The sequence below is a fragment of the Megalobrama amblycephala genome, linkage group LG4 (genome assembly GCF_018812025.1).
Source record: "Megalobrama amblycephala isolate DHTTF-2021 linkage group LG4, ASM1881202v1, whole genome shotgun sequence".
NCBI classification, from domain to species: Eukaryota; Metazoa; Chordata; class Actinopteri; order Cypriniformes; family Xenocyprididae; genus Megalobrama; species Megalobrama amblycephala.
In genome coordinates this window covers 38,986,538-39,012,881 of record NC_063047.1, presented here as the reverse complement: position 1 = coordinate 39,012,881, position 26,344 = coordinate 38,986,538, and the positions used below count along the sequence as shown (strand labels likewise).

Here is a 26,344-nt window from a genome sequence, read left to right as displayed (position 1 = left end):
TGTGTATTGTAGCAACTGACTGAGAAAATAAAGCATTCTCTGTTCTTGCCATCTTCATATTGCATCGACTGCACGGTGCATGTGCTGCAGTGTTCTGTGAGGAGATAATGCACTTTATCATTGTTGTACACTTTATACAGTAAGTGTACGAGATAACAGGTATGGGTATGCAGCATGTGATCAGAGCAAACACTTATATATAACCTGGTGATTTTAGATATGTAAAGCTATGTGTTCTTCTCGTCTTACCTTGAAAATTATGCATATTTTGTCTGATTTAATGCCTCATTTGAAGCATGAGTTTATTTTATTTTATTGTTTTTAAATTTGTGTGGTGGGTCTGTGAACAATATCTTTTTCTAAATAAAACAATAATTTGTTTTCTCTTTATCCATCTATCCAAGTGACAGTTTTGGTCTCTGAACTTGATATTTTTGCGTAGAATATTATCATTAACTAAAATTATTAAAATTTGAATAAAGCTGAAATAAAATAAAATATAATTATTAGATGAAAAACTTAAAACAATAATTAAATGTTACCTTAAATTTTATATATATATATATATATATATATATATATAAATAAAATAAAATAATATAAAATATAATGTTACCTAATATTAAATGTTGCCTTGGCAAAAAATAAATCAATAAATCAATAAATCAATTAATAAAAATTAAAAAAATCATTACAATTGCTAACTGGAAATACATTTTTAAAAACCTAAATAGTAATATTTGATTTTTTTTTTTTTTTTTTTTTACAAAAGCACTGATTGGTCTTTAAAAAACTAAATAAACAAATAAATTTAAAATATAAAAAAATAAAACCTAATTCAAAAATTTAATAAAACTATAATAGAATAGAATAGAATAGAATAGAATAGAATAGAATAGAATACTAAAATAGCACTTAAATATTTGAGGATTAAATATTTTTAAAAGCAGATTGAACCATTATTTTCCTGTTTATCTCTGTAAAGTTGTTTTGAAACAATCATATAAAGTGCTATAAAAATAAAGGTGACTTGACTTCACAGGTAATAATCAAATATTCCCATTATTTATTTATTTTTTAAGTGTTATTCTGTTCATTATCACTATTAATCTTTGAGTTAAAATTCTGATATAGTATTTATTTGCATACTATTTTCTTCCTTGTGTTGTGAATGGATTTGGAGTGGCATGTTGGTTTGGGACGGGAATAATGTACTACTCTCTTTGTCTCTGGTTCATGCGTGAAGCAGATCTTTCTGTTGCCTGCTAAGTGAAAGTCCTAGTTTCAGTGGTAATTTGTGGTCTTCAAGTGGAGTCCTAGTTTAAGACATTTCTAACACGCAACCTAGTTGCATTGATTTGCGCTACTCAAGAGAACAAAATGCCCAGCTTTAAGCTGCATGTTACCAGCAGAGGTCAAGTAACTCCTGTTTTGTTTGGTGTAATGTTGGAGCCCAACTTTCAGAGAGGCCCAGAAACATGAAAGTGGCTCTCCAGCATGTGGATAAGGACGTCCTGCTGAAAGGCTTACCCCACATAAGCCTTTGAAGCTCCAAAGTGGGCCACGTTGGCTGGGACTCGGGAATACTGTAACAGCGCTACGATAACTACTTTTACACCGCTCGTGGTGCACACTTGGGTGTTTCTTCTATTTATACTCCCTCTTTCATTTCCCAAATACTGTAAACGAAGAGCTCTGTAGATGCAAATCAATTTGTAATTGATACATCTCCAAAATTAAGATTTTTGCTCTGATATATGAATGTAAAGAAAACTCCACCATGAAGTGAATGTAAGAACAAAACTGATGCTAACACAGCTGTTAGCCAAACACTTTATGATTTTGTACTTTTTCCTTTATCATTTCAATGAGATAATACAGCCTTTTTATTAACTGTTAGGGAACATCATATCAAAAATGAGCTTCTTATTTTTGGTCGGTGTCATAGGCAGAGCTCTGAATGCTCAGGTTAGCACACAAACAGAATCATTCTACAGTGGTTGTGTTCAGTCAGCATATATCGGACTAATATCTGGAGAGAATGTCATTAGCTGCCTGCTTTTAACATCAAAGCTATGTTCATTTCAGCAAGGGTTTGCTCTGAGTTTAATGAAATGCATTTTAAACAAGAAACATGTTAATAAGGACTAATAATAATAGTTTGTTTGGCAAATGTCTTGCTGTGCTGAAGTCAACAGACCTGATGCTCAAAGACAGCATTTGCTTTGGAGTTATTGGATGAATCTCAGGTCAAATCTTACATTTCATAAACTAAAGTGTATTAAGACCATACATTTTTGCACCGTGATGTTATTTCCATGTTAAATGGGACAATTAAACCCCTACTTTAGTTGTAGACGTCTTTTATTCTCTCATTAATGTAATGCATAAACAAATAAATTGTTCCAATCCTCCTACAGTAGGCTTAATTTTCTGTTCTGCAAATTAATACTGACTTTTTTCAATTGTGGATTGAATATTACATAAACATTTTCACCCTATTACATGATATGGACTGGATCTTAGAAGAGGTTGAGGAGATTTCTGTTGTTTATTTCATACGCTACCATTCAAAACTTTGGGGTCAGTAAGATTTTATACAGCAAGGATGAATAAAATTGATCATAAGTGACAGTAAAGACTTTAATAATATTAAAGAATATTTCTGTTTCATATAAATGCTATTCTTTTGAGCTTTCTATTCATCACAGAATCCTGAAAAACATATTTATCTTAGTTTCCGCAAAAATATTAAGCAGCAGAATGATGATGATAATAATAATTGTTTCTTTAGAAGCAAATCAGCATATTAGAATGATTTCAGAAGAATCATGTGACTGAGGACTGGAGAAATGATGCTGAAAATTGATGTTTCCCCATTCAAAGCGATAGGAGCTGTACCAAAAGCGAAAATTCTGTCATCATTTACTCTGCCTCAAGTTGTTCCAAAAATGTATAAATGTCTTTGTTATGCTGAACACGAAGGAAGATATTTGTAAGAATGTTTGTAACCAAACAGATCTCGACCCCCCCCCATTGAATACCATAGTAGGGGGGAAAAAGATACTATGGTAGTCAATGGGGGTCGAGATCTGTTTGGTTACAAACATTCTTACAAATATCTTCCTTTGTGTTCAGCAGAACAAAGACATTTATACATGTTTGGAACAACTGAGTAAATGATGACAGAATTTTCATTTTTGGGTGAACTATCCCTTTAAAGGGATTTTAATATATAATTCTATACAAAACAGTTATTTTAAATTGTAATAATATTTCACAACATCACTGTTTTTACTGTATTTTTGATCAAATAAATGCTGCATAAGAGACTTCTTTCAAAAACATAATTTAAAAATCTTACCGATCTCAAAATTTTGCACAGTAGTGTATGTTCATGTTTTACTTGTGAAAAGATACCGTTGACACACTGATGTCTGTGTTTGCTGACGTCTGCGTTTGTCTGTTTTTGCAGTGCTGTGCATTCTCTCGGTGTGTGTTTTCCTTACGTGTTGCGTCCCCAATCTATGCCTTCCATGTTGAATCACTGTCGTATGTCGCATTTATGACCACAAAGACATTGTTTGCTGTTCACCATTATTTTTTGGGGGTCTTTTTAGTCATTGCACTGACTTTCTCTTCACACTGGATTGTATCCTGCCTGACATGAGTGTGTGTCTGGGTGTGTGTTTGTGTCACATTGCAGCATCAGAGTCTGAGGTTATCAGATGTTCACAGGAAGTCTCAGCTGTGGAGAGGCATAGTAAGCATCAGTCTCATTGAGGCCCATGACCTCCAGCCTATGGACGCCAATGGCCTCAGTGACCCTTATGTCAAATTCAGAATGGGACATCAAAAGTACAAAAGTAAGGTATGGTCCACATGAGCTGTATTCCAGTTACTTTTTGTTCATTTGAGACTTTTTCTTTCATATAATGTAAATTCTAATTGAGTGTTTCTTTGCTCCTGTGCAGACGATACCAAAAACACTAAACCCCCAGTGGAGAGAGCAGTTTGACTTCCACCTGTATGATGAACAGGGCGGTTTCATTGACATCACCGTCTGGGACAAAGATGCAGGGAAGAAAGATGACTTCATGGGCAGGTTAGTCATGCACTTGGTTTTTCTGTGTATCTATGTGCAGTTTTGTTTTTCTCATGCTCTCATTGTCTGATCTGATTAATTATGGCTCTTAAAGGGATAGTTCACCCAAAAATGAAAATTCTGTCATCATTTACTCACCCAGTTGTTCCAAAACTTTTTGAATTTCTTTCTTCTGCTGAACACAAAAGTAGATATTTTGAAGAATGTCGGTAACCAAACATTATACACAGGAAAAAAAGGTACAGCGCTGCCACTGGGGCATTACCCTAAGGTACAAAATTCAAAAGGTAGATCTTTGTACCCCGAAATGGTTCATATTAGTACCTTAATGTAGGAGCCATTTAAATGCATCCAAGATGTAGGTGACTTTGTTTCTTCAGTAGAACACAAATGATGATTTTTAACTCCAACCGTTGTGGTCTGTCAGTCAAATAATGCTAGTTGATGGGAACTTCTACTATAAGAGTAAATAAAACTTGCATAGACAAATCCAAATCAAACCCTGCAGCTCGTGACGACACATTGATGTCCTAAGACACGAAACGATCAGTTTGTGCGAGAAACCGAATTTTTTTACCTCTAATACACCACTATGTCCAACGGCATTCATCACTCGATTTGTGAGGTCTGATCGTGCTCTGACAACGGCAGTGATGTCTCGCGCGTATACGTCAATGAGTGCTAGACATCACTTCCACTGTCAGAGCGCGATCAGACCTTACTAATGAGTGCTGAACGCAGTTGGATATAGTGGTGTATTAGAGGTAAAATATTATATAAATACTGTTGGGTTTCTCGCACAAACCGATCGTTTCGTGTCTTAGGACATCAATGTGTCGTCACGAGCTGCAGGGTTTAATTTGGATTTGTCTATGCAAGTTTTATTTACTCTTATAGTAGAAGTTCCCATCCACTAGCATTATTGACTGACAGACCGCAACGGTTGGAGTTAAAAATCATCATTTGTGTTCTACTGAAGAAACAAAGTCACCTACATCTTGGATGCGCTGGGGTAAGCAGATAAACATCAAATTTTCATTTTTGGGTGAACTATCCCTTTAAGGACCCATCTAGGCGCCATCTAGAATTTCATGACTGAACTGTGAAATTTATTACAAAATATGCATATGTATTAAAATATCTAAGTATTTTAAGAGTGTAGGGGAGACCGAGTTGGAGTGGGCGGAGCTAATAAGATATTTTGCCGAGTTTTGCTTGTTTCGACTTTTGATTGGTGGAATTTTGTGTTGTGTCAAGTTTTTCACCATGAATTCTGGTGTTAAACATGATTATTTTAAAATAAAATGTTGAAATAATGCAGGTTAAGTGCGACCTCATAGTTCAAAGTAAGGCAATCTTTAAAGGTTTATAAGTTATCGTTAAAAATCAATTTCCTTGAATGGAGTTTTTGCTTTTGGAACCTGACTATAACAGGTTTGCTGTATGTCACAGTTAAAGTCATTCATGCTCTGAACTGTGCTCTCATAGTTTCTGTGTGTGTGTGTGTGTGTGTGAAAGAAAGTCTTCGAGAGCCTCTGACAAAATCCCATTAGAAGTGACGGTAGAGTTAATGGCTGTGCGATGTGGGAATGAGGCAGCTGAGTTTACTTAGTTTCCTGTCTGTCCCCTACACCAGTCCTCCAGCTTACAATCCTTCATAGAGGTGGCATGTCAGAATCGGTCGTGTGGCATTCTTGTAATTGGCTATTTCCCCCTTTAAACACTCATCTGCTCAAGTCCTCTTCTGAGCATGAGTTGTCCAGCATGCCCTAGCACTGATGTTCACATTAGTTACCCCATTCAGGATCAATTGAATCTTTCAGTACCTGCATGATGCTCCTGTAGAGAAGAACACATTGTCACAGTGGGAACAAGTGGAGGAATATTTATGGAATATTTCATGGGAACAAACTGTATTTTAGAGCAATTATTCAGCTGTTTACTCTCTTGTGCTTTCTTTCTACCTCTTGCACTTTTTCCTCAAAACGATCAGTTTCTTCTGACTTTTTATAGATAATAAATCGCAACAGGATTGCTCTGTTATTATTACGAAGATTAATCATATTAAAGTAGGTTCCATTTACAGTTCCAACATTATTTTATACAGCTATACACTACCGTTCAAAGGTTGAAGTGTTTTAAAGAGTTTAATTTTTCAAAGGCAACATGATGCCCTCAGTTAAATAAATACCTGTTTGTTTAACATTAATGTTTATTTACTTCCAACACCGGTGAATATGCTTTTCCTTTCTTTCCCTGATCTATAATGTCAGTTTCTTTCTCTTCTGTTGTGTCTTTCTATTGTCTTACACATGAAAACCTGCAAGACAACATGTGTTTATGTAATGATGATTGTGTGTGTGTGTGTGTATCAGGTGCCAGGTGGACCTCTCTCTTCTGTCAAAAGAGTGCACACACAGACTGGACGTGCCTCTGGAGGAGGGCGAGGGCACGCTGGTGCTGCTGGTCACCCTCACAGCCTCTGCTGCTGTCTCCATCGCTGATCTGTCTGTCAACATATTGGACGACCCCCATGAGAGGAAAGAGATTCTTCACAGATACGTAAGGACAAAGCTCTTATATTCAAAACAATGGGAGTGTGTCCAGCAAGAAATATGACTTGATAAACATGCTAAATAGCATCTTAAAGGGCTTAAATGAAAATCCTGTCATAATGTACTCACCCTCATGCTGTTCCAAACCCGGAAGACTTTGTTCATCTTTAGAACACAAATGTGACCCTGGACCACAAAACCAGTCATAAGTCGCACGGTATATTAGCAATAGCCAACAATATATTGTATGGGTCAAAATGATTGATTTTTCTTGTATGCCAAAAATCATTATGGTATTAAGTAAATATCATGTTCCATGAAGATATTTTGTAAATTTCCTACCGTAAATATATCAAAAATGTATTTTTGCGAGTGGATATGCATTGCTAAGGACTTCATTTGGACAACTTTAAAAGGTGAATTTCTCAATATTAAAATTTTTTGGCACCCTCAGATTCCAGATTTTCAAATAGTCGTGTATTGACCAAATATTGTCCTAATGGAAAGCTTATTTATTCAGCTTTCAGATGATGTATAAATCTAAAAAAATAAAAAATTAAAATGGACCCTTATGTCTGGTTTTGTGGTCCAGGGTCACAAATGAAGATCTTTTTAATGAAATCTGAGAGATTTCTGTCCATCTATTGACAGTTTACGCAACTACCACTTTGACGCTTTGAGTCCATAAAGAGATCGTAAAACTAATCCATATGAATCGAGCAGTTTAGTCTAAATTTTCTGAAGAAACACAATCGCTCTCTATGCGGAATAGATTTAATTTTGGCTTTTAATCACATAAACATTCAACACACATCAGTTGTGGTAAACGGAAGCTCAAGCATGTTTGCTTGACGTGCGAGAACCAGTGAGGTTCATTCTCATGCGTTACGCAGTTTGAGCTTCCGCAAGAACCAATAAGGTTTGTTCTCATCCGTCAAGCAGGTTCGGTTGAGCTTCTGTGTATGTTTGCTGATCAATGTTTATGTGTGAATAAAAGCCTAAATTCAATCTGTTCATCAAATAAAGTGATCATGTCTCTTAAGAAAATTTGAACTAAGCTGCTCAATTCATATGGATTAGTTTTACGATCTCTTTATGGACTTTGTGAAGCGTCAAATTGGTAGTTGCGTAGATTCAATGAAGGGACCGAAATCACTCAGGTTTCTTTAAAAATATCTCAATTTTTGTTCCAAAGATGAACGAAAGTCTTACAGATTTGGAACAACATGAAGGTGAGTGATAAATGACAGAATTTTCATTTTTGGGTGAACTAATCCTTTAATGAAATGTAAAAATGCACAAAATAATAATAATAATAATAATCTGGGAGAGAAAATATCATTAGCTCAGTATAAAAACAGTAGATGTCAAACTCCTTAGTTCTACAGTCTCCACCTAGTAATACAAATTCTTGAGATTCTTCTCAACTGCTTATTTTCTAATTAAAGAATAAAGTTAAGAATAATTTGTTTTTAAAAAATATTTTTTAAGCATGTTTTTTTCTTAAAGGTGCCCTCAAATGAAAAATTGAATTTATCTTGGCATAGTTAAATAACAAGATTTCAGTACATGGAAATGATGTACAGTGAGTCTCAAACTCTATTGTTTCCTCCTTCTTATATAAATCTCATTTGTTTAAAAGACCTCCGAAGAACAGGCGAATCTCAACATAACACTGACTGTTACGTCGGGGTGTATGCCCCCAATATTTGCATATGCCAGCCCACGTTTCCAACATTATAAAAGGCATTAGACAAGGGCAGCCAGTATTAACGTCTGGATGTGCACAACCAAATCATCAGACTAGTTAAGGAAGCAAGAACAATAGCGAAAAATGGCAGATGGAGCAATAATAACTGACATGATCCATGATAACATGATATTTTTAGTGGTATTTGTAAACTGTCTTTCTAAATGTTTCGTTAGCATGTTGCTAATGTACTGTTAAATGTGGTTAAAGTTACCATCGGTTATTATTGTATTCACGGAGACAAGAGAGCCGTCGCTATTTTCATTTTTAAACACTTGCAGTCTGTATAATGCATAAAAACAACTTCATTCTTTATAAATCTCTCCAACAGTGTAGCATTACCCGTTAGCCACGGAGCACCATCAAACTCATTCAAAATCAGAAGTAAACAATATAACAGTATACAATACTCACATAATCCGACGCATGCATGCCGCATGCATGACGAACACTGTTTAAAGATCCATTTTGAGGGTTATATTAGCTGTGTAAACTTTAAGGCACTGTTCAAGGCAAGCGCGAGCTCTGTGGGCGGAGAGCACGGGATTTAAAGGGGCCGCAGCATAAAATCAGTGCGTTTATAATGATGCCCCAAAATAGGCAGTTAAAAAAAATAATAATAAAAAATCTATGGGGTATTTTGAGCTGAAACTTCACAGACACATTCAGGGGACACCTTAGACTTATATTACATCTTTTAAAAACATAATCTAGAGCACCTTTAAGTTGATGTTTCTAAAGATAAAACTTGAGAAGAATTTGAATTCCTGAAAAGAATTTTCTTAAAAACTCATTGTAAATAATCTCTTAAAGTTAGGATAACTTGAAATAACTTAAATCCCAAAGGTGAAATGTTCAGTGAATTTATTGGGTTGTTTTAAATATTAAGCACCACAACATAACACTAGTTACATGTAATAAATTTTACTATTACTAAAGATGTGCATGAGTATGACACCAATAATCAATAACGTAAACAATCGGTCATGATTATGTGTGATATATTTTTTTAAATATTTTTTTCTGAATCCGAAATTGAGTAATACTCTACTTTCTAATTTTATAATTACAACATTTTATAGCAATGATGCATTCACTCAGACAGCCTTTGAGGTGTTTTTCATTGAATTGAGAGAATTCAACAAGAACCACCGTACAATCAGATAACACCAAAACACGTCATTTTCGATAAATGTCACTTTAGAGTCATTTAGGAGTTGTTTTAGAGCGACACCACATCTCTCAGTCCAAACTTTGTGTCCCTATATCGTCAAAAATAGTGTTCTGATAAAGTACCATATTGAAGTGTCCTCTCAGCGTATATGTGCCTCATATGCATAGACAGAGCTGAATTGCGTCTCAGTTGGCGCTGGGTTCTCAGACCTGGCAGAACCTCAGCGATATGACCTCCTTTTGAAAAGCGCTCAACCTCTGGGGGCCAGAGATTGGTTCAGGCCTGTAGAGAGACAGATCGGGCCTCCCCGCTCTCTGAGGGAAGGGAGAGAGGAGCTGATTTGGGATAGAGAGCTGTGAAGGAGAGCAGTAGTGGGGGGCTGTGACAGGCTCTTTTCAGGCAGGGTGTGCTCTTGAAAGGCCCGGGCTGAAAGGAGCCCAGTGTCCCTGTGCTGAGGCCTTTGGCCCATCATGGCCCCGAGGCCCTCCAGTCCTCACTCTAGCACAATGCTCTCAGCCTCTCGCTTTGTCTTTAGCCTGTTAACCCTTCGTTCGCCGCTATTTGCGGCTCTCCGCCACCTCTTTACATGCCAATAGCAAGGGACAGGGCTGAAACAAAAGGGCCACTTTTTGTTCACACTCTTGTCTGCTCGATACAGCTGCTCTCAGGGGTAACGTGACAGAAGATGTTCTTGAGTCGCAACCGTTTTTAGAGCCCCGACATGTTTAGATTTGCTTTCGCAGGCCCAGAGTGTTTCGCTAACCTGGTTCTTGGCGAAACACGGGTTTGTGCGCAGTACTCTGCTCTAATTGAAGTGGGAAGTCATGCTGGGAGATGTGTTTGATCTTCGGTTAAGTGCCAGTGGAAAACACTCCACAGGCCAAACGGCGGACGGGTGACCTACATAACCGTGAACATTACGGGCTAGCGGCATCGTGCTCTGCGCCGCCACCTTGTCGCCCCACGTCCACTAGGAGGAGCTGTTGGACCAGAATTGGAAGGAGACATTTGCGTCTTCTAACAAGCAAGGGTGGGGGGGGGGGGGGTTGAAGACAGGGTACTGGTCGCTGAGATGGGAGGGGCTAGTGTGCAAAATGAAAAGAAAAGCTATTTCACCTTGCACAACACCAGTCTTTTTTTTTTTTTTTTGTGGTAAAGGATAGCTGTTCCGCTCCCTCATTCCCCACACGCTCCCCCACCTTGTACTCTGCATCCAGGCATTCATTAGCACCCTAGCCTGCAGTCCGATGGGGACAGATATGCTCCAGAGAAGATGGGGGCTAAATGGAGGATGGGACAGTGGATTTAAAAAAAAAAAAAAAACGACTTTAATTTGTCCCCACTATTAGCATATTCCCCGTTCCCTGCTTGACACCCGTTCACAGAAGTGAATTTAATAGAGATGTACCTTATCAAGCGTGGCAGATAACAGAAAGTGCCGGTGTTAGTGCCGCACAATACGCCTTAAACAGATTAGCCTGGGCAAGGTGGTGGTCCACCCGTATGTGAAAGTGATGAGCCAGGGGCACGAGTGAGAGCGTGGGCTTCCGACAATTTCTACCTCTCTATCACTCTGTGATCAGCTGTCTGAGGATAACCGAATAGCCGCCCATAACTAGTTATCAACACTTGCCGTTAAAGTGCTAGGAGGCTGCCTGCGAACAAATAAAGTGTTTAAGAGCGGGAGGTGTGTGTGTGTGTGTGTGTGTGTGTGTGTGTGTGTGGGGTGGGGGGTATAGAGGTATAGAGATGCTGTGAAACTGCAGATGCTCCCAATTTAAACTGTGGATGTCCTCACTTGCCGGGGATGGGGGTTGGGGGGGTTGCATAGGACGCAATTAAGTCTTTTAATGCAGCATTGCACCAGCCTCAGATACATCATTAAAGTGGAGGAGGCATATCAGATGGCTTACAGTGCTTAGCATATAGGGTGTGAGGGCCCGAGAGCCTTGTCAAGGTGTGTTAGAGGCACAGAATGAAGACGTCTGTCGCTGTTTACCTGTCATTCAGCACGTCATGCCACATCTCCAACGCTTTCATTTACTCCACAAGCTTTACAACATGACACAGGCCTAGGTAAAATGCATGTACGTTTTTCATTTAGTCTATGTGGACAAAGTTGAGTTGGCTTGATTTTTCTGTGTGCGCGCAATCAGTTGTTTATGCGATGAGGTAACACTTTAAAGTAAGGTTGTTTTATGTTGAATTAGATAAGGCAGTAGTTAAAACAAACAATAGTTACAACATTTATTAATCATGGGCAATTCTAATTTGATAATTATTTTTATTTATTTATTACTATTAATTGGCAAGCTAACAAATATAATGATAATAATGCATTATTTATTTATTTTTATTTACCTTTAATAAATGCATAAATAAACTATTAATTGACAATCTAACAATGAACATAATAATTTAATAATAATAATAATTCATTTTTTATTTACATTTAATAAATGCATAAATACAAGTATTGATGAGCTAACAATGAACAATGTATTAATAAAAATGTACTCACATTAATAAATGAATAAAAATATGAATTTATATGAATTAACAAAGAACAATAGTATAATAAGGTTTAATTTTAATTAAATTAATTCACATTAATAATTGCATATAATGAAGTGTTTCCAAAACATATTAGAGTTTATTCCTGTATTTCCATTCATAGATTTGCATTTAATCGCATTCTTTTAGTCGTTCTGGATTTTAGAAATGAGAAGAATGAGCCTCAAATACGATTGCATCTTTTTTAGAGCTCATGGAGCTTAGTCTTTAAGCAGTTATTTCCCAATATTCCCAGAGAGGGGGACTGTATCTGTCTGCACTTCACAGCTGTTGTTGTTAGCGGTGCGAAATTATGCATTTTAATAGTAGTCGGGTGAGTGCGGGCGACTCGTGTGTAATGGACGTTAATGGGCATCAGGGCCAGGGTGACCTCTGCTGAAGTGGAGGCGCACAGTTCCTCTCTGGCCCTGTCACTCGCTTCCAAATCAAAATGTGAACAAGTACAGCAATGTGTGTCTATGTGTGTGTGTGTGTGTGTGTAAGGATGGGAAGTAGGAGGAAAAGAGTGAGAGAGCAGCAAAAAGAGGGAGGCAGGGAAGAGGGGGGTGGAAGCTGTTAGCATTCCATTTTTATTATGACATTTCACAGTCATCCGATTTAATGTCCCCTGACCGGATTGTCCGGCTGGAGACGGTGGGCTTGAAATGTTATTTAGAGCATTGATAAAAGGTGAGCGCCTGCGAGATGACAGCGAGTCATAAGGCTCCGCGCGGTGACATTCATTTTCTCCACAACAGAGATGGAATAAGACGTCACGGTGACAAGCTGTCACTCAAGACACAGCCCCGCCATCTCACCCCTCCCCTCCTCTCCCTTTTCGGTCCCTACTGTCTGGTTGGGGGTTAGAAGAGGTTCTGTGTGTGCGCGAGTGTTTATGCGCTACCCCTTTCCTGTAATGGGACTAAACCGCACTCCTCCTCAGCGTACCATATGAGTTGGCCTTGCCTTGCCGGCCCCAAAGCCGAGGGGGGTGAGAAAATATATTCTTCAGCCTTTCATTAAAAAAATAAAGAGGCCTCATCTCCTGAGCTTTTCAATCTCCTTGCCTGTCTTTTGAGGGGTCTGAAAAGCCAGCACCCTTTGCAAATCAAAAATTCCTCTGCTATGGAAATGCACAAGCTCCAAAAAAGAAGTCACTTTTCTTCAAGGCTGCAATAATCATAAATAACAAGCCCTTGATATCTACTGAGAAATCATGTATTGAATGTATGTGGAAAAATAAATTTTCCCCCCTCAATCATCCCTTGATTTTTTATTTTTTTTTCTTCCCCCTCTTCACTCGTTTGCTATCAGAGGATTTTTCAACAATAATATCGTTCGTAACAGGCGAAGGCAGTCCGAGTGTATAATGAATTAAGTCTGCAGCCTGGCCCTGACTTGAGAATTCAAATTATAATTATTCCTCTGGGTATGTGTAGGGCTTATTGCCAAAAAGAGAATTAAAGTGAAGTCTCCAGTGCTTTTGAAGGCGCACCAGTGAGATTGTGTCGTCTCTGTCAGTCCAGCTCCATTCACTCTGCGCGCATGAAAGTGTCCGTCTAGAAATGTCACGAGTTTCTTCAACTTTTACTCTGCGGTTTATATGGAGGGCAGAAATGTGCAGACATATTTAATTTAATTTAACAGACAACTTTCCATTACCGTGCATTTATTAGACGCACATGTACGTGTTTTATTGCTCAGAGGTCACTCTTTCGTAGCTCCGGAGGCTTCGCAGGTTTCATTTAAAATCCTCGGGAGAAATCAAAACTGACAATTAAGACATTTGTTGGCATAATAGTTTTAAAAGTGAATTGACATATTAGAGCTGTGAAATAATATATTTTAGAAGAATTAGATACAGAAAAATATAAAAATCTCTTACTTTTGATTTGGAGACTTTGGTATGACACAATTTGAAACATTGTTGAGATCTCTTTTAAAGCTCCAGTGGAAACATGGTTATTACTATCTTATTACTATCTTATTACTATCTTCATTTTTTTTTTTAGAAGAAAAAGTCTGTTAACTTGATATTTAATCTGTGAAAGATATATATATACTGTAGCCTATATATGTTTATTTACTAGGTGTGTTTTTAACTATTAATTTTGTTTGACAAAACTGTACACACTATAAAATGTTGAGAAAAGGGAAGGGGGGAGAGAGAGAAAGAAAGAGAGATTACTCATGCTGTGACCACACAGTTAGTGTGTGATGCCTAGTTTGTTTCATGGCTAAATGTCAGCCCCTTTAATGCTACAAAAGACACACAAAGGAACTGTAATGGAGTATTATGGTCTCTCAATGAGAGGCTTTTATCGGTATGAGCGTAATTGACTCGCTCATAAATCATGCTTAAGTGTCTTTACTGATGCACTTGTCTTTGAGCAGTTTATCCTCCTCCCGAAGATTTACTGTTTTAGAAATTAGTGGCGTCTCTGCTAGTATTTACTGTTTTTCTTTTAGTTTAATTGCTCACATAGTTATCTGAAACTGAATGAGTAGAATAAGAAATGCTTTTTTGGAGGAACATGGATGTGAGTATGGATGAACATGCACTCTGAAAGTGAATTGATAGAACTTGGGTTTGACATCAACACTGTTTTATTCATTTTTATTATCCTCTTCTCACTGGTGACTTTTTATATGTATTTTAAATTCATCTGTATTTGTTCTAAATCATGCGTGTGGATTAATCTTGGCTGCTCCAATTTGTTTATGACGTTCAAATTATAGGACTGTTTAATATTTACATCATTTTATTTTAGTGAGCAGTACATTTTCTGAAGCTTACACAAAGTATATATATGCAAGCTTAAAAAATGTATTTGGACAATAATGCCAAATTGTCATTTCATATTTATTTGCGTCTTTACTGTATTTTAATGATATATATATAACAAACACAAGCAAAACAAGTTTTTAAAGTGTAGTTATATAGTGCTGAGAAAAGATCTAGCATCATTTGTTTGCAGATGCTTCTTTCTTTAATATTTTGTTATTGTATGCTTAGAAATTTGTTCATTTTTAAACAGCTTAAATGTTTAAATGCTTCTCAGGATCATTGTATATTCTTCAGCTGGTGTGGATATGGAGTCTCAAATGCTTTTTTTCCCTCTTTGACCTCAACAGAGTCTTCTCAGATCCTTTCACAATATTAAAGACGTGGGCATGGTGCAGGTGAAGGTGATCCGAGCGGAGGGGCTGATGGCAGCTGATGTTACAGGTAAGGAAAACCCTCCCACACACACACAAACAGTGATCCTGACATATGATTTCTCACTCTGTTTTCCGCAGTTACTGATAAAGACTATCATTTCCCTTGGAATGGTCAGCAGGAGGCTGATAATATTGCATTCCGCTCTGTGTTAATGGATCATTGGCTTCTGAGATCACTGTGCCTCTTAAATGTATTTTTTTTTTTCTTGTGCGTCTGCTCCGGTTTCCATTAATTCTTACTTTTAATTAGGTCTGCAGTGGACAGGCCTAGTTTCTGGCACTATGAATTATCAAGTTGAAAAAAAAGATTGGAGATGGTGCAGTTAGTTGATTCTTATTCAGAGTCGGATTCTTATTCAAACACACTCACCTTGAGTCATTCATTAGTACTACTCCAGAATTAAAATCTAAATCTGTTACTTTTTTTTTTTTCTTCGTTCCGCTTGAGACTGTGACCTCATTGCAACTAAATCAGCTGCTGTGTGTAATATTCAAATAAAGATATTTCTATGTGCCTTTTAACTTTTCTTAAAGTAATACACTACTTATTTGTTTTTTGGGGGTGTTTTTTAGCAGTGACGCATTAAGTGTTATAAAAGATTTCTGTTTCAAACAAATGCTGTTCTTTTGAACTTTTTGTTAGTCAAAGAATCCTGAAAAACCTGAAAAATATATTGCGGTTTTCACAAAAATGCTAATCAGCACTACTGTTTTCAACATTAATAATAATAAGAAATGTTTCTTGAACAGCAAATCAGCATATTAGAATGATTTCTGAAGGATCATGTGACACTGAAAACTGGAGTAATGATGCTGAAAATTCAGATTTGCCATCACAGGAATAAATCACATTTTAAAATATATTAAAATATAATAATAATATATTAAAATAGAAAACTGTTATTTTACATTTGTAATAATATGTGACCCTGGACCACAAACCAGTCATAAGGGTCAATTTTTTGAAATTGAGATTTATACATCATCTGAAAGATACAACTATTTGAAAATCTGGAATCTGAGGGTGCAAAAAAAATCTAAATAATGAGAAAATCTCCTTTAAAGTTGTCAAAATGAAGTCCTTAGCAATGCATATTACATGCATATTACTAAAAAAAAAAAATAAAAAATATATATATATATATATATATATATATATATATATATATATATATATATTTACAGTAGGAAATTTATAAAATATCTTCATGGAACATGATCTTTACTTAACATCCTAATGATTTTTGGCATAAAAGAAAAATCGATAATTTTGACCCATACAATGTATTGTTGGCTATTGCTACAAATATACCTGTGCTACTTATGACTGATTTTGTGGTCCAGGGTCACATATTTGACAAAATTAATGTTTTATTTAAATTTTTGATCAAATAAATGCAGCCTAGGTGAGCATAAAAGCTTTTAAAAACATTTAAAAATCTTACTATGAACTTTTGAACAGTTGTGTAGTTCACCCCAAAATAAAACAAAATCAATTATGCACCCTTATGTTTCTCTAAACCCACAGGACTTTTTGAATTCTTTCTTTAAAAATGTAGTGTGCAATTTCTGCGCCGCAAGTGTCACCAAACAGAACTGAAAAAAAGAATGGTGGTTCTCAAACACACTGAAACATCTACCATTACAGTCTTTACATCTTAGCAACAAAAAGACCAGGATTTTAAATGTTTTGACACTTTTGTGGCATAAACCTGGCAGTTCTGGAACTATTTTAAGCTCTTTGTTTAGCTTTGAAAGTTTTGCAGGCAATGTCAGTCCTAAGTTTGATTTGACCACTTGTGTGGGAAATGAAGCTGAGAATTGCATTACAAGAATATTAATCAAGGCCGCACAATCGGTTGCAGACGAGGTGCGAGGTGGCAGAAATAAACAGGAGCGAGAAAGAGTGAAAAGACGGAGGGAGAGAGTGAGAGACGGAGAGAATTAGAGGCATAGACGTAGAGGTCATTAGCACCGTCACTCTTAAGGTGGAGCATCTCACGAGGTTCCTCTCCGCTAAGCGCTTTGCGTTCGCTGTCTCTCTAATCGCCTAATCGACGCCTTTAATTAAGACATGCTCAATGGCAGTCCACCCCCCTCCCCTCTCACACCCTTCAGCCTCCCCCTTCCCCGCTCACCGCACAGTTCTGCAATCACCCCTTTACTCGCTCCTCTCCGGGAGTCCGGCCCACTACGTTGACCTCGTAGCGCGGTCTGGCGTTCCCTGGGGAACCGCGGCCTCCTCATGAGCTCTGATTTCACACTCCTTTCCCGCCACAAAGCGCCGGCGCACAAAGCTTTTCTAAGAGCCCCGGCTCGCTCACGGACTCACCGTCTCAATCGGCCCTGGCACCGAGGTGTCAGCCAACAAGGTTACGGGCCACGGAACAGTGCCTCCTCTAATAGAGAGCTCACTGGAGACAGGGAGAGTCCGGGAAAAGTGGAAGGGAAGGAAAGTGGACATAAAAGATAATATGGGTGAGAAGGAAAGAAAAAGAGAGGGAAATCTTAGTTCTCTTTCGTGCATCACCGAGTGTGTTTTTGTGTGTGTGTGTGTGTGTGTGTGTGTGTCCCACCCCTCCTTTCTGTCTGTTTTTCATTGTAATTAATTGAGGCTTTTATCTGGAGTGCCTCCACTCCAGGCCAGCAGGATAAATGGTGACAGTGTGTAAAACCAACAGTATTTAGGGACAGGAGACTGCTTTCCTTCTGAATAGACCCACTCAATACTTAACATAGATCACTTCAGATGCAGACATTGCTCTGCCGGTCAGCAATTTCATTAACAATCAGTTTCCAAACAACTGTAGGAACTGCTCTGCCCTCGCTGCCATCAGTGTGTTTGTATATGATAATCCTATGGCCGTTTAATGCTCCTCTCATGCAGGTACCTCTGCTTAACACCGTTCCTGCATTTCATTTAAAACGCCTTCCAGACCTGAAAAATGTAATTACCGTTTTGTATGTCGGCGTGCCGTACGCTCATCAAATTGCAGTTGGAATGAGGTTGAACTCATCTCGGCGGTCTGTGAGGATTTGCCCAGAATTAACCCACGGATAGTGTCTGCTTGGCCACACCTGGGGAGTCAAAGTTTCATTCAGTGCGAAGCGTGTAATTTGCTCAGACAGCTGCCTCACGAACACGTAGTAGTTCGACGCCGAGGATGACCGAGTGTCACCGTGAGGATATTGAATAGGGTTGTACATTCCTGCGCCTATCAATATACATTCATTTAAACAGATGCAAATTATTTTTGAATGGTGAAAATACCCACAATTACTGGAAGTCATGGCAAATTAAGTATTTGTGTGAATAAATTGTGCTAAAGTTGATTGAAAATAGGAGCAAGATTTATTTCTTTTTTTAAACAAAAAATAAATATAATCTTTAATCCATAATTTTATCTCCAAAATGTATTTTTGCTGTAATCTTTTTCTTATACTCCTTAAAAATACAGTATACTGTACACTTTTTTTTTTTTTTTTCTGTAAACTGAAAAATTACAGTCCATGTTGCGGCAGTAAATTTAGTCAACTCATTTTATTATATCAGACACATAATCATTGCATTTAAATACAATACTGATTATAAATGAAGAAGAAAAAATAAAAATTCAGGCCGATCAATATACCCCTGAAATTGATATGCTTGGTGACAGCAAGGACTTTCCATTGATCACTCTGACATTTATTTTACTTGTCAACTAAATGTCTTTGCTTCTGTTATTCACATGCAGGAAATTCAATTATTTTATACTTTGCTGAACATGTTGCAAAGCAATTTTGAAATAAAAGTACCATTATGAATGCTATTTTTTGCCCCAGCTTTTAAAAATTCTGTTCTGTAACAAACAACAAAAGTGCTCCCAATTGTTTTGTTTGGAGGTTTATATAATGACTAAAAGTTTAGATCAAAGCTGATATGAAGAGTTTGTTGTTTAAGTTTCGGTCGAGAACAATATTCCTTTAAATTATGAGCATTTATTTACATGTGTATATTAATAGTTGATTTCAAAGCATGTAGGACAGTGGATTATATAAATATGTCTCTAGAGTCGGCTTCTTATAATAATGCATTTTGTACATGGCTGAACTATTCTATTGTACTTTAAAAAAATATATTGATAAAAGGAAAAAGCATTTTAATTTATTAATGTGAAAACGCAATGCCCTGTCGGCAAATGGACATTTACAATTGTCTCCGCTTGGAAAGTTTTCCCACATTCAGACCATTTGTATTTAAGTCGTCATCCCCGTCTGGAACCAGCTATGTGTGTGTGTGTTTTCACACCAGACAGAGATAGAGATGTCCTCACGGTGCTCTAGGGCAGCGCAAAGGCTGAAATGCTTATCTACCTGTGTGCAAACCACTGTGTCGGTGTAAGAACAAGAAACGACACCACACTGGGGCAAAATGAATATATCAAATCAGCTCCGCTATGATAAGTTGCTGCTAAAGCTTTAGTCTGGGTAAAGACAGCAGTGTGGTTTGATCTGGCCCTTCAGGCTCGTTGTCCCATCACCTTTATCAGGTAGTTATTCCCCCCAGCACACCACCCAGTGGATTACACCATGGTAAATACAATGAAACTGATAAAGTTAATGTGTGTGTGTGTGTGTGTGTGTGTGTGTGTGTGTGTGTGTGTGTGTGTGTGTGTGTGTGTCCCTCACAGGCAAGAGTGACCCCTTCTGTGTAGTGGAGCTCAGCAACGATCGGTTACAGACGCACACCGTGTACAAAAACCTCAACCCAGAGTGGAACAAAGTCTTCACGTTGTAAGTGTCAAATTCGCATATAGACATGTGCGAGAGTGCTCACATTTGCATATAATCACATATTTATAGTCTACCAAATTATTATGTGTTTTAAAGCACACTATAATTCTGATAGAAGTATAAAAATAAATAAAAAAGCATACACTAATAAAATGCTGGGTTAAAAATAACCCAAGTTTGGTTGAAAATGGACAAACCCAGCAATTGGGTTTTTTTTTAACCCAGAGGTTGGGTTAAATGTTTTATTTAACTCAAATATTGTTTAAAAATGACTGTATTGCTTGCTTCAAATGAACCCAAAGTATGTTGGAAATTAACATTTATTAATATGTTTAATAAATGAATATATAATAATAATTAAACAACAAACATTATATTGCTTATTAATAAATGTTCACCTTTTGATTATTATTGCTGTTGCTTCTATTAATTATGTGTCTGATTTTTAATTTCCAACCTATTTTGGGTTAATTTTAAGCCATCCATGTAGTAATTTTTAAACAATAGTTGGGTTAAATCAAATTTAACCCAACCACTTGCTTTGTCAATTTTCAACCCAACTTGGGTTGTTTTTAACTCAGCATTTTTAGAGTGTAACATATAAAATCTAAATATTTTTAGGTAGGCATAGGATATGATAATTATAGACTAAATTATATATTTGCAAATAATTTATTTTTTTATGTGTTTAAAATTATATCTTATGTCCAATTGTAAAAAATTATTATTATTTTTTTTTTACCTATTATATTGAAAAAGATTAGTTAGTAATAGCTCAATGAATTACAGAGGTACATCTGAGAGCCGAGAATTACAGGATAATGTAGTCAGGATTATTTAATCAAGCTTTGTATTGGTACAGTAGTTGTAAATGTGACACATAAGTAAACTTTTTTTCCTTTAAGAAGAAAATGAACTTTTGTTCAAGATTACACTCCCTCTACAAGTACAGCCATTGTGCCGTTTGATAATGTGCCATACATAATTTCTTATATTAGTTCGATATCTAGAGGTTGTTCCATTGATGTTTTTTTCATAATCTTTCAATCTTCACGGCTGGAAATTCATTTGTGAATTCCCATGGAAAGCCGGGTAATCTAGCCTCTCCTTGGAGCGCTCATCTCTTAAAGAATAACCTCATTTTCTTTCATTAGACTTCTCCTCTTTAGCCTACTTTTCAAAGATAGCATTTGAAATGGAGAATTGCAGCATCTTTTTTTAACCCCAGCACAATGGAGATTGTCACCAAGGATTTAGATGAATCACATTTTTTGTCATGACTTGAAAGATCTTTTCAGTGTTTAATATTAGTCAATGACTTCTTCACCTACCTCTTTTTTTCTTCAACTAGCAATGTGAAAGACATCCACTCAGTCTTAGAGGTGACTGTCTATGACGAGGACAGAGACCGAAGTGCCGACTTCTTGGGCAAAGTGGCTATACCGTTGTTAAACGTAAGTCCTGAGCTTGCAGAGTTTTGCTCACAACAATGAAAACAAACTTTTAAATTCTTCAGAAAAATATATGGCATGTATCTCACTTTTATTGATTTTAGTAATCATTAAGATGTGAAAGTGAGAAAAACACACAAAAAAGTTTTTTAGACCAAGATAATGCGTCTAAACTTTATTGATTTTAGTAATCATAGCGTAAGATGTAAAAGTGAGAAAAGCACAAAGTTTTTAAAAAATAGACAAACATGGCATGTTTCTAAACTTTATTGATTTCAGTAATCATAGAGCGAGATGTGTAAGTGAGAAAAACACTAGGAAAAAAAGCCTACTAACAAAAACAGAGAAGAAAAGAAAAGATAAGGGGGGACGCGATGTGCGCTCCCAGGCTGATTCCCCAGGATAGTTAATTTGCGGCTGACAGTGGTCGGGCCGTAATGAACAGGTACTTGTCAGAGCCGCCACAGTTGTTTTGGGCTCTCTGTCAGATGCAGCAGCTGGGGTTCAAAGGTCACATGAAGAGTGTATTCAGCTGGGTATTGCCAGACAGACGGCTGTCATGTCCCTCTCTTGCAGATCCAAAATGGAGAACGCAAAGCTTACGCCTTGAAAAGCAAGGAACTGACAGGGCCAACCAAAGGGGTCATCTTTCTCGAAATAGACGTGATTTATAACGTCGTAAGTCCCACTCTCTTTTTCTCGCTTGCCTTTTTTCTTGCGTTTTTCTCTTCTTTATCTGCTTGTTCCCTTCAGCCTCTGCCGGGCTGTCTGTCCCCGTCCTCATTCTCTCTTTTAATTACTGAAGACTCCCCTTTCCTCAGCCTTTTATTTGTGCGTCTGTGTACCGCTGTGTGTGTCCGTCCGCCATTTTAGGCGGGAGTGTGAGAGAACGCCACATGGCCGTGTGGTGTGGAGTGTGTGAAATGGAGGGATGGTGTCTTGATATATGATTAGATCGTTAATGACGCACCGTGATCACGTTCAGGTCTTGAACCCGACGGTGGATTGTTACATTCAATTACTTTATGTGTTGCAGGTAAAAGCCGGCATGAGAACTTTGATACCCATTGAGCAGAAATACATCGAAGAGGAGCCACGGGTGTCCAAACAGGTAACAAGAATGCTTTAATCACACCTTTGTTGAAGACATTAATAAAATCCATCTCAACACAAGTCGTAGATAGCAGCATCTTTCGCCTAGTCTTCTCCCTCTCTCTAGCTCTTTCTCCTTGTCTCTTCCTTCTCTTCTGGAGGTGCTGAATAGAAATGTCAAGCTGTCAACGCTGGGGGTGCATAAGTAGATTGGCCATCCTTTAGTTTGGACCTCAGTGGTTCTTCTGCTGTGCTTCTTTTTGTCACCCTGTTCAATGTCTCTCCCCCATCCTTGACAAAGAGCTGAATTGTAGGGGTTGTCCCAAATCAGACCTGTCACTGAGACACTGCTTGGGACAAACACACACACAGAGACACACTCTATCTGTCACGCAATAAAGCGCTGCTGAATGCAAGCTAGAAAGTGCCCACTCTGCACTTTTCGGTGTGAATTTGCCCCCCGTCTAAACTGTTAGTGAGCGAGGCGAGGGCAACATATCGAATCTATCTCCGCAAGATTTACTTTTACTTCTTGATACCGTCCCCTTCATAACCGTTGAAGCTCATTTTGTCGAACATCTCAGGCATATTTTATTCTTCAGTAGTTTGATATTGTGTTTCACCTCACATGTACTCACATTAGTCCCAAATGACAAACAAAATTGCCTACTTTAAAGGCACGGCCCGAATCCTACACTTCACCACAGTAAATGTGGATAGTTACTATGATCAAAGCCGTAGCGTTTTAAAGCCATTAGGAGTGTTTGATCTTCCTGTGAGCACAGGAAGCAGCGGTCATTTGCAGTTCACCCGCGCTCAGAATCACGAAAAGACTATTTTACTAAAGATGCGTGACAAAAAAATTCTTTAATTCTTTCATGCTCCTACAAAATCGAAAATAAATATGGTTTGGATTTCTGTTATTTAGTGCATTATTTTGCTCTCTGGTATCATATTTTTAGTGTTATGCCTTAACAACATTACTTAAAAGTACTTTCTCCATTATTTATAAATGTTGAAAGTCAGATATTGTAGTGTTTTTTTATTTACTGTATTTATTTATTTTTTTTTTTTGTAGTGTCCACATTAACTTTTTTAAATAATGTCTAAAATTATGATAATGTAAAATGTATCTTACCACAATTTAAATGTTGGAGGTCAATAAGAATTTTCAAAAAGGCTTTGTGAAAATGCGGTAAAAACATAATTTGGGGAAGTATTATTACAATTTAAAATCACTGTTTTAGAACATTTTAGAACATTTTAAAATGTAAATTACTCCTGTTATGGCAAAGCTGCCATTACTTCTCTTCACATGATCCTTCAGAAATCATTCTAATATGCTGATTTGGAGCTCAAGAAACATTTATTTGTGTTATCAATTTTGAAAAAAGTTGTGCTGATTAATGTTGTTGTGGAAACTGTGATTCTTTCATTATTTTTTGATAAATAGAAAGCATCCTTGCTGAATAAAAGTGTTAATTTCTTTCAAAACATTTGAACAATAGTATATATAGTGTAAATAATTAATAAATGGAATTGTCTTTATTTAAAAAAATAAATAAGTCACTTTAGTCGTGTTTGCATTTTGAATCGATGTGATTGTGAAATGCTGTCTGTTGTTCTGTCACTCAGCTGCTGCTGCAGAACTTCAACAGAATGAGGCGCTGTATCATGTTCCTGATCAATGCTGGCTGCTATATTAACAGCTGCTTTGAGTGGGAGTCTCCTCAGAGGAGCATCTGTGCCTTTCTGGTAAGGACCAGTATGCATTCAACCACACCAACAGTCGCATACAGTGGCTCCAGAATGTTTTTGGGTGGTTGCATAAACTGCTAAGACTAGTCTTCCAAGTTAATCGTGATTTTTTTTTTCTTTTTCTTTTTCTTTAAGACTGTTCATAACTTTTTTGAGTCGGTTACATAAAAACGTAGATTGGTCTAATTTGATACCGAAAAGTAAGACTGACTGCCCCTTGACTAACTGCTAAAGGGTCATACTAGATCTTAGTAACATAATGGCTATGTTTATGCAAAATTAGATGACTAACTTCTAAGACTAAGCAGTTTATGCAACCATCCCCTGCACTCAATGTTTTGGATAACAAAATACCAGAGTGGAATCTAGTTAGTGTCACTTTTCTGAGGCATTTTTGCAACCAATTCAAAAGTTTAGTGAATGTTTAGTGAAGTTCTCCACAGTTCACAAGTGTCCTAGAGTAATCAGAAGTGTAGTTCATCACATTAACTATAAACATGATTAATTAACTTTTGACAACTAGTGTTGTGTGTCCAGATACAAACTTATTAATATTATTATTATTATTACTATTTTTTTGGTGAAATATTTTGCTTCAAAAGTGTATTTCTTCTTAAAAATCTTTCATAAAAATAATTGCCACTTTGTTTGATATTTTGTTTCTAATGCAGTGATTTTCAAACATTTTAAGTATATATTAAAGGAATAGTTCACCCAAAAATGATAATTCCATCATTTACTCATCCTCCAGTTGTTCAAAAACCTATATACAGTAACTATGTTCTGCTGAACACAAAGGAAGATATTTGGAAGAATGTTTGTATCCAAGCAGATAACGCCCCCCATTGACTACCATAGTAGGAAAAATTACCATGGTAGTCAATGGGGGGGGCGAGATCTGCTTCTTTATAAACATTTTTTTACAAATATCTTCCTTTGTGTACAGCAGAACAAAGAAATGTATACAGGTTTGGAACTACTTGAGGGTGAGTAAATGATGATGGAAATTTCATTTTTGAATGAATGGTGCCCAAATACTGTAACATGATAAAATAGTGTGACAGGTTTTGTGGTGATCGATTGGTTCATGTGCACACATTTCTCATCTAGCCTTCTGTTGTGTTAAAAATGTCCAGTATTTTGCCCATTTGTCTTTGACATTCTCCAGCACTCCTCTCAGATCTCCAGTAATGCAGCGGCATCTCGGGTGAAGTCGTCTGAATTCACGACCGTCTCTTTCATAGCGCGGTGCACCTTCAGATCGTAATTGGACAGTTGAACCTTGATGAAAAGGACACCCTTTCTGAGTGGGCAGTGTGACTAAATGTTAGCACAGGACATGTTGGCTAATGTTTGCCTGTGATGCTGCATAATTTGCTGTAGGTCCTGTCTGTTTCAGGACTCGCGTATCTTTAAGTGTCGCAGGGTAGGCCATTAACATTTGCTGCTTGACACATTTTAATTTAGGTACACTTCCGAAAGCAAAAGCCGAGGGCGTACGCGTGAGCGGAGGGACAGCTGTATCGATCAGCTAACATTTTAGTTGAACATTTTTTTTCTTTTTTCTTCATGGTCGTCGGGGGAAAACACATCAATGAAAATGTCAGAGGAAGAAATGTCAAGAGATTTGAGGAGAATAAAACAAAAACAATTACATTACATTCGCTCTTAATGTTCAAATGCTATTATTAAAATTATTATACAGTCACATTCAGTTCAGTATGTCTGACCTGAACTACAAAAGTTAAAAGTTTTTTTTTTAATTATTATTATTATTTTTTTTTATAAATTATTTATTCAACTTTTGTACTGCCTTCACAGTTGTCCCATTAGCCGGTAATGTTATTCTTTGCACTCTAAATCTCCCTCCTTAAGAGCTCTCTTAATCATCACACTGATTTCTTTCTT

At 37.1% G+C, this 26,344-nt stretch overlaps 1 protein-coding gene across 6 annotated transcripts in view; it reads left to right on the top strand.

The window, feature by feature from the left end:
- The window catches only part of LOC125267495 (multiple C2 and transmembrane domain-containing protein 1-like), a 204,249-nt gene that overhangs the window by 116,795 nt on the left and 61,110 nt on the right, over positions 1-26,344 (top strand). For all 6 annotated transcript variants that reach the window (XM_048189182.1, XM_048189181.1, XM_048189184.1 and 3 more), the window contains 9 exons: positions 3,707-3,871; positions 3,975-4,105; positions 6,481-6,667; positions 15,273-15,366; positions 20,033-20,135; positions 21,487-21,589; positions 22,163-22,264; positions 22,623-22,697; positions 24,314-24,433. In XM_048189182.1, the coding sequence (XP_048045139.1) occupies positions 3,707-3,871; positions 3,975-4,105; positions 6,481-6,667; positions 15,273-15,366; positions 20,033-20,135; positions 21,487-21,589; positions 22,163-22,264; positions 22,623-22,697; positions 24,314-24,433 (1,080 nt within the window). The remainder of the gene's footprint in view (positions 1-3,706; positions 3,872-3,974; positions 4,106-6,480; positions 6,668-15,272; positions 15,367-20,032; positions 20,136-21,486; positions 21,590-22,162; positions 22,265-22,622; positions 22,698-24,313; positions 24,434-26,344) is intronic.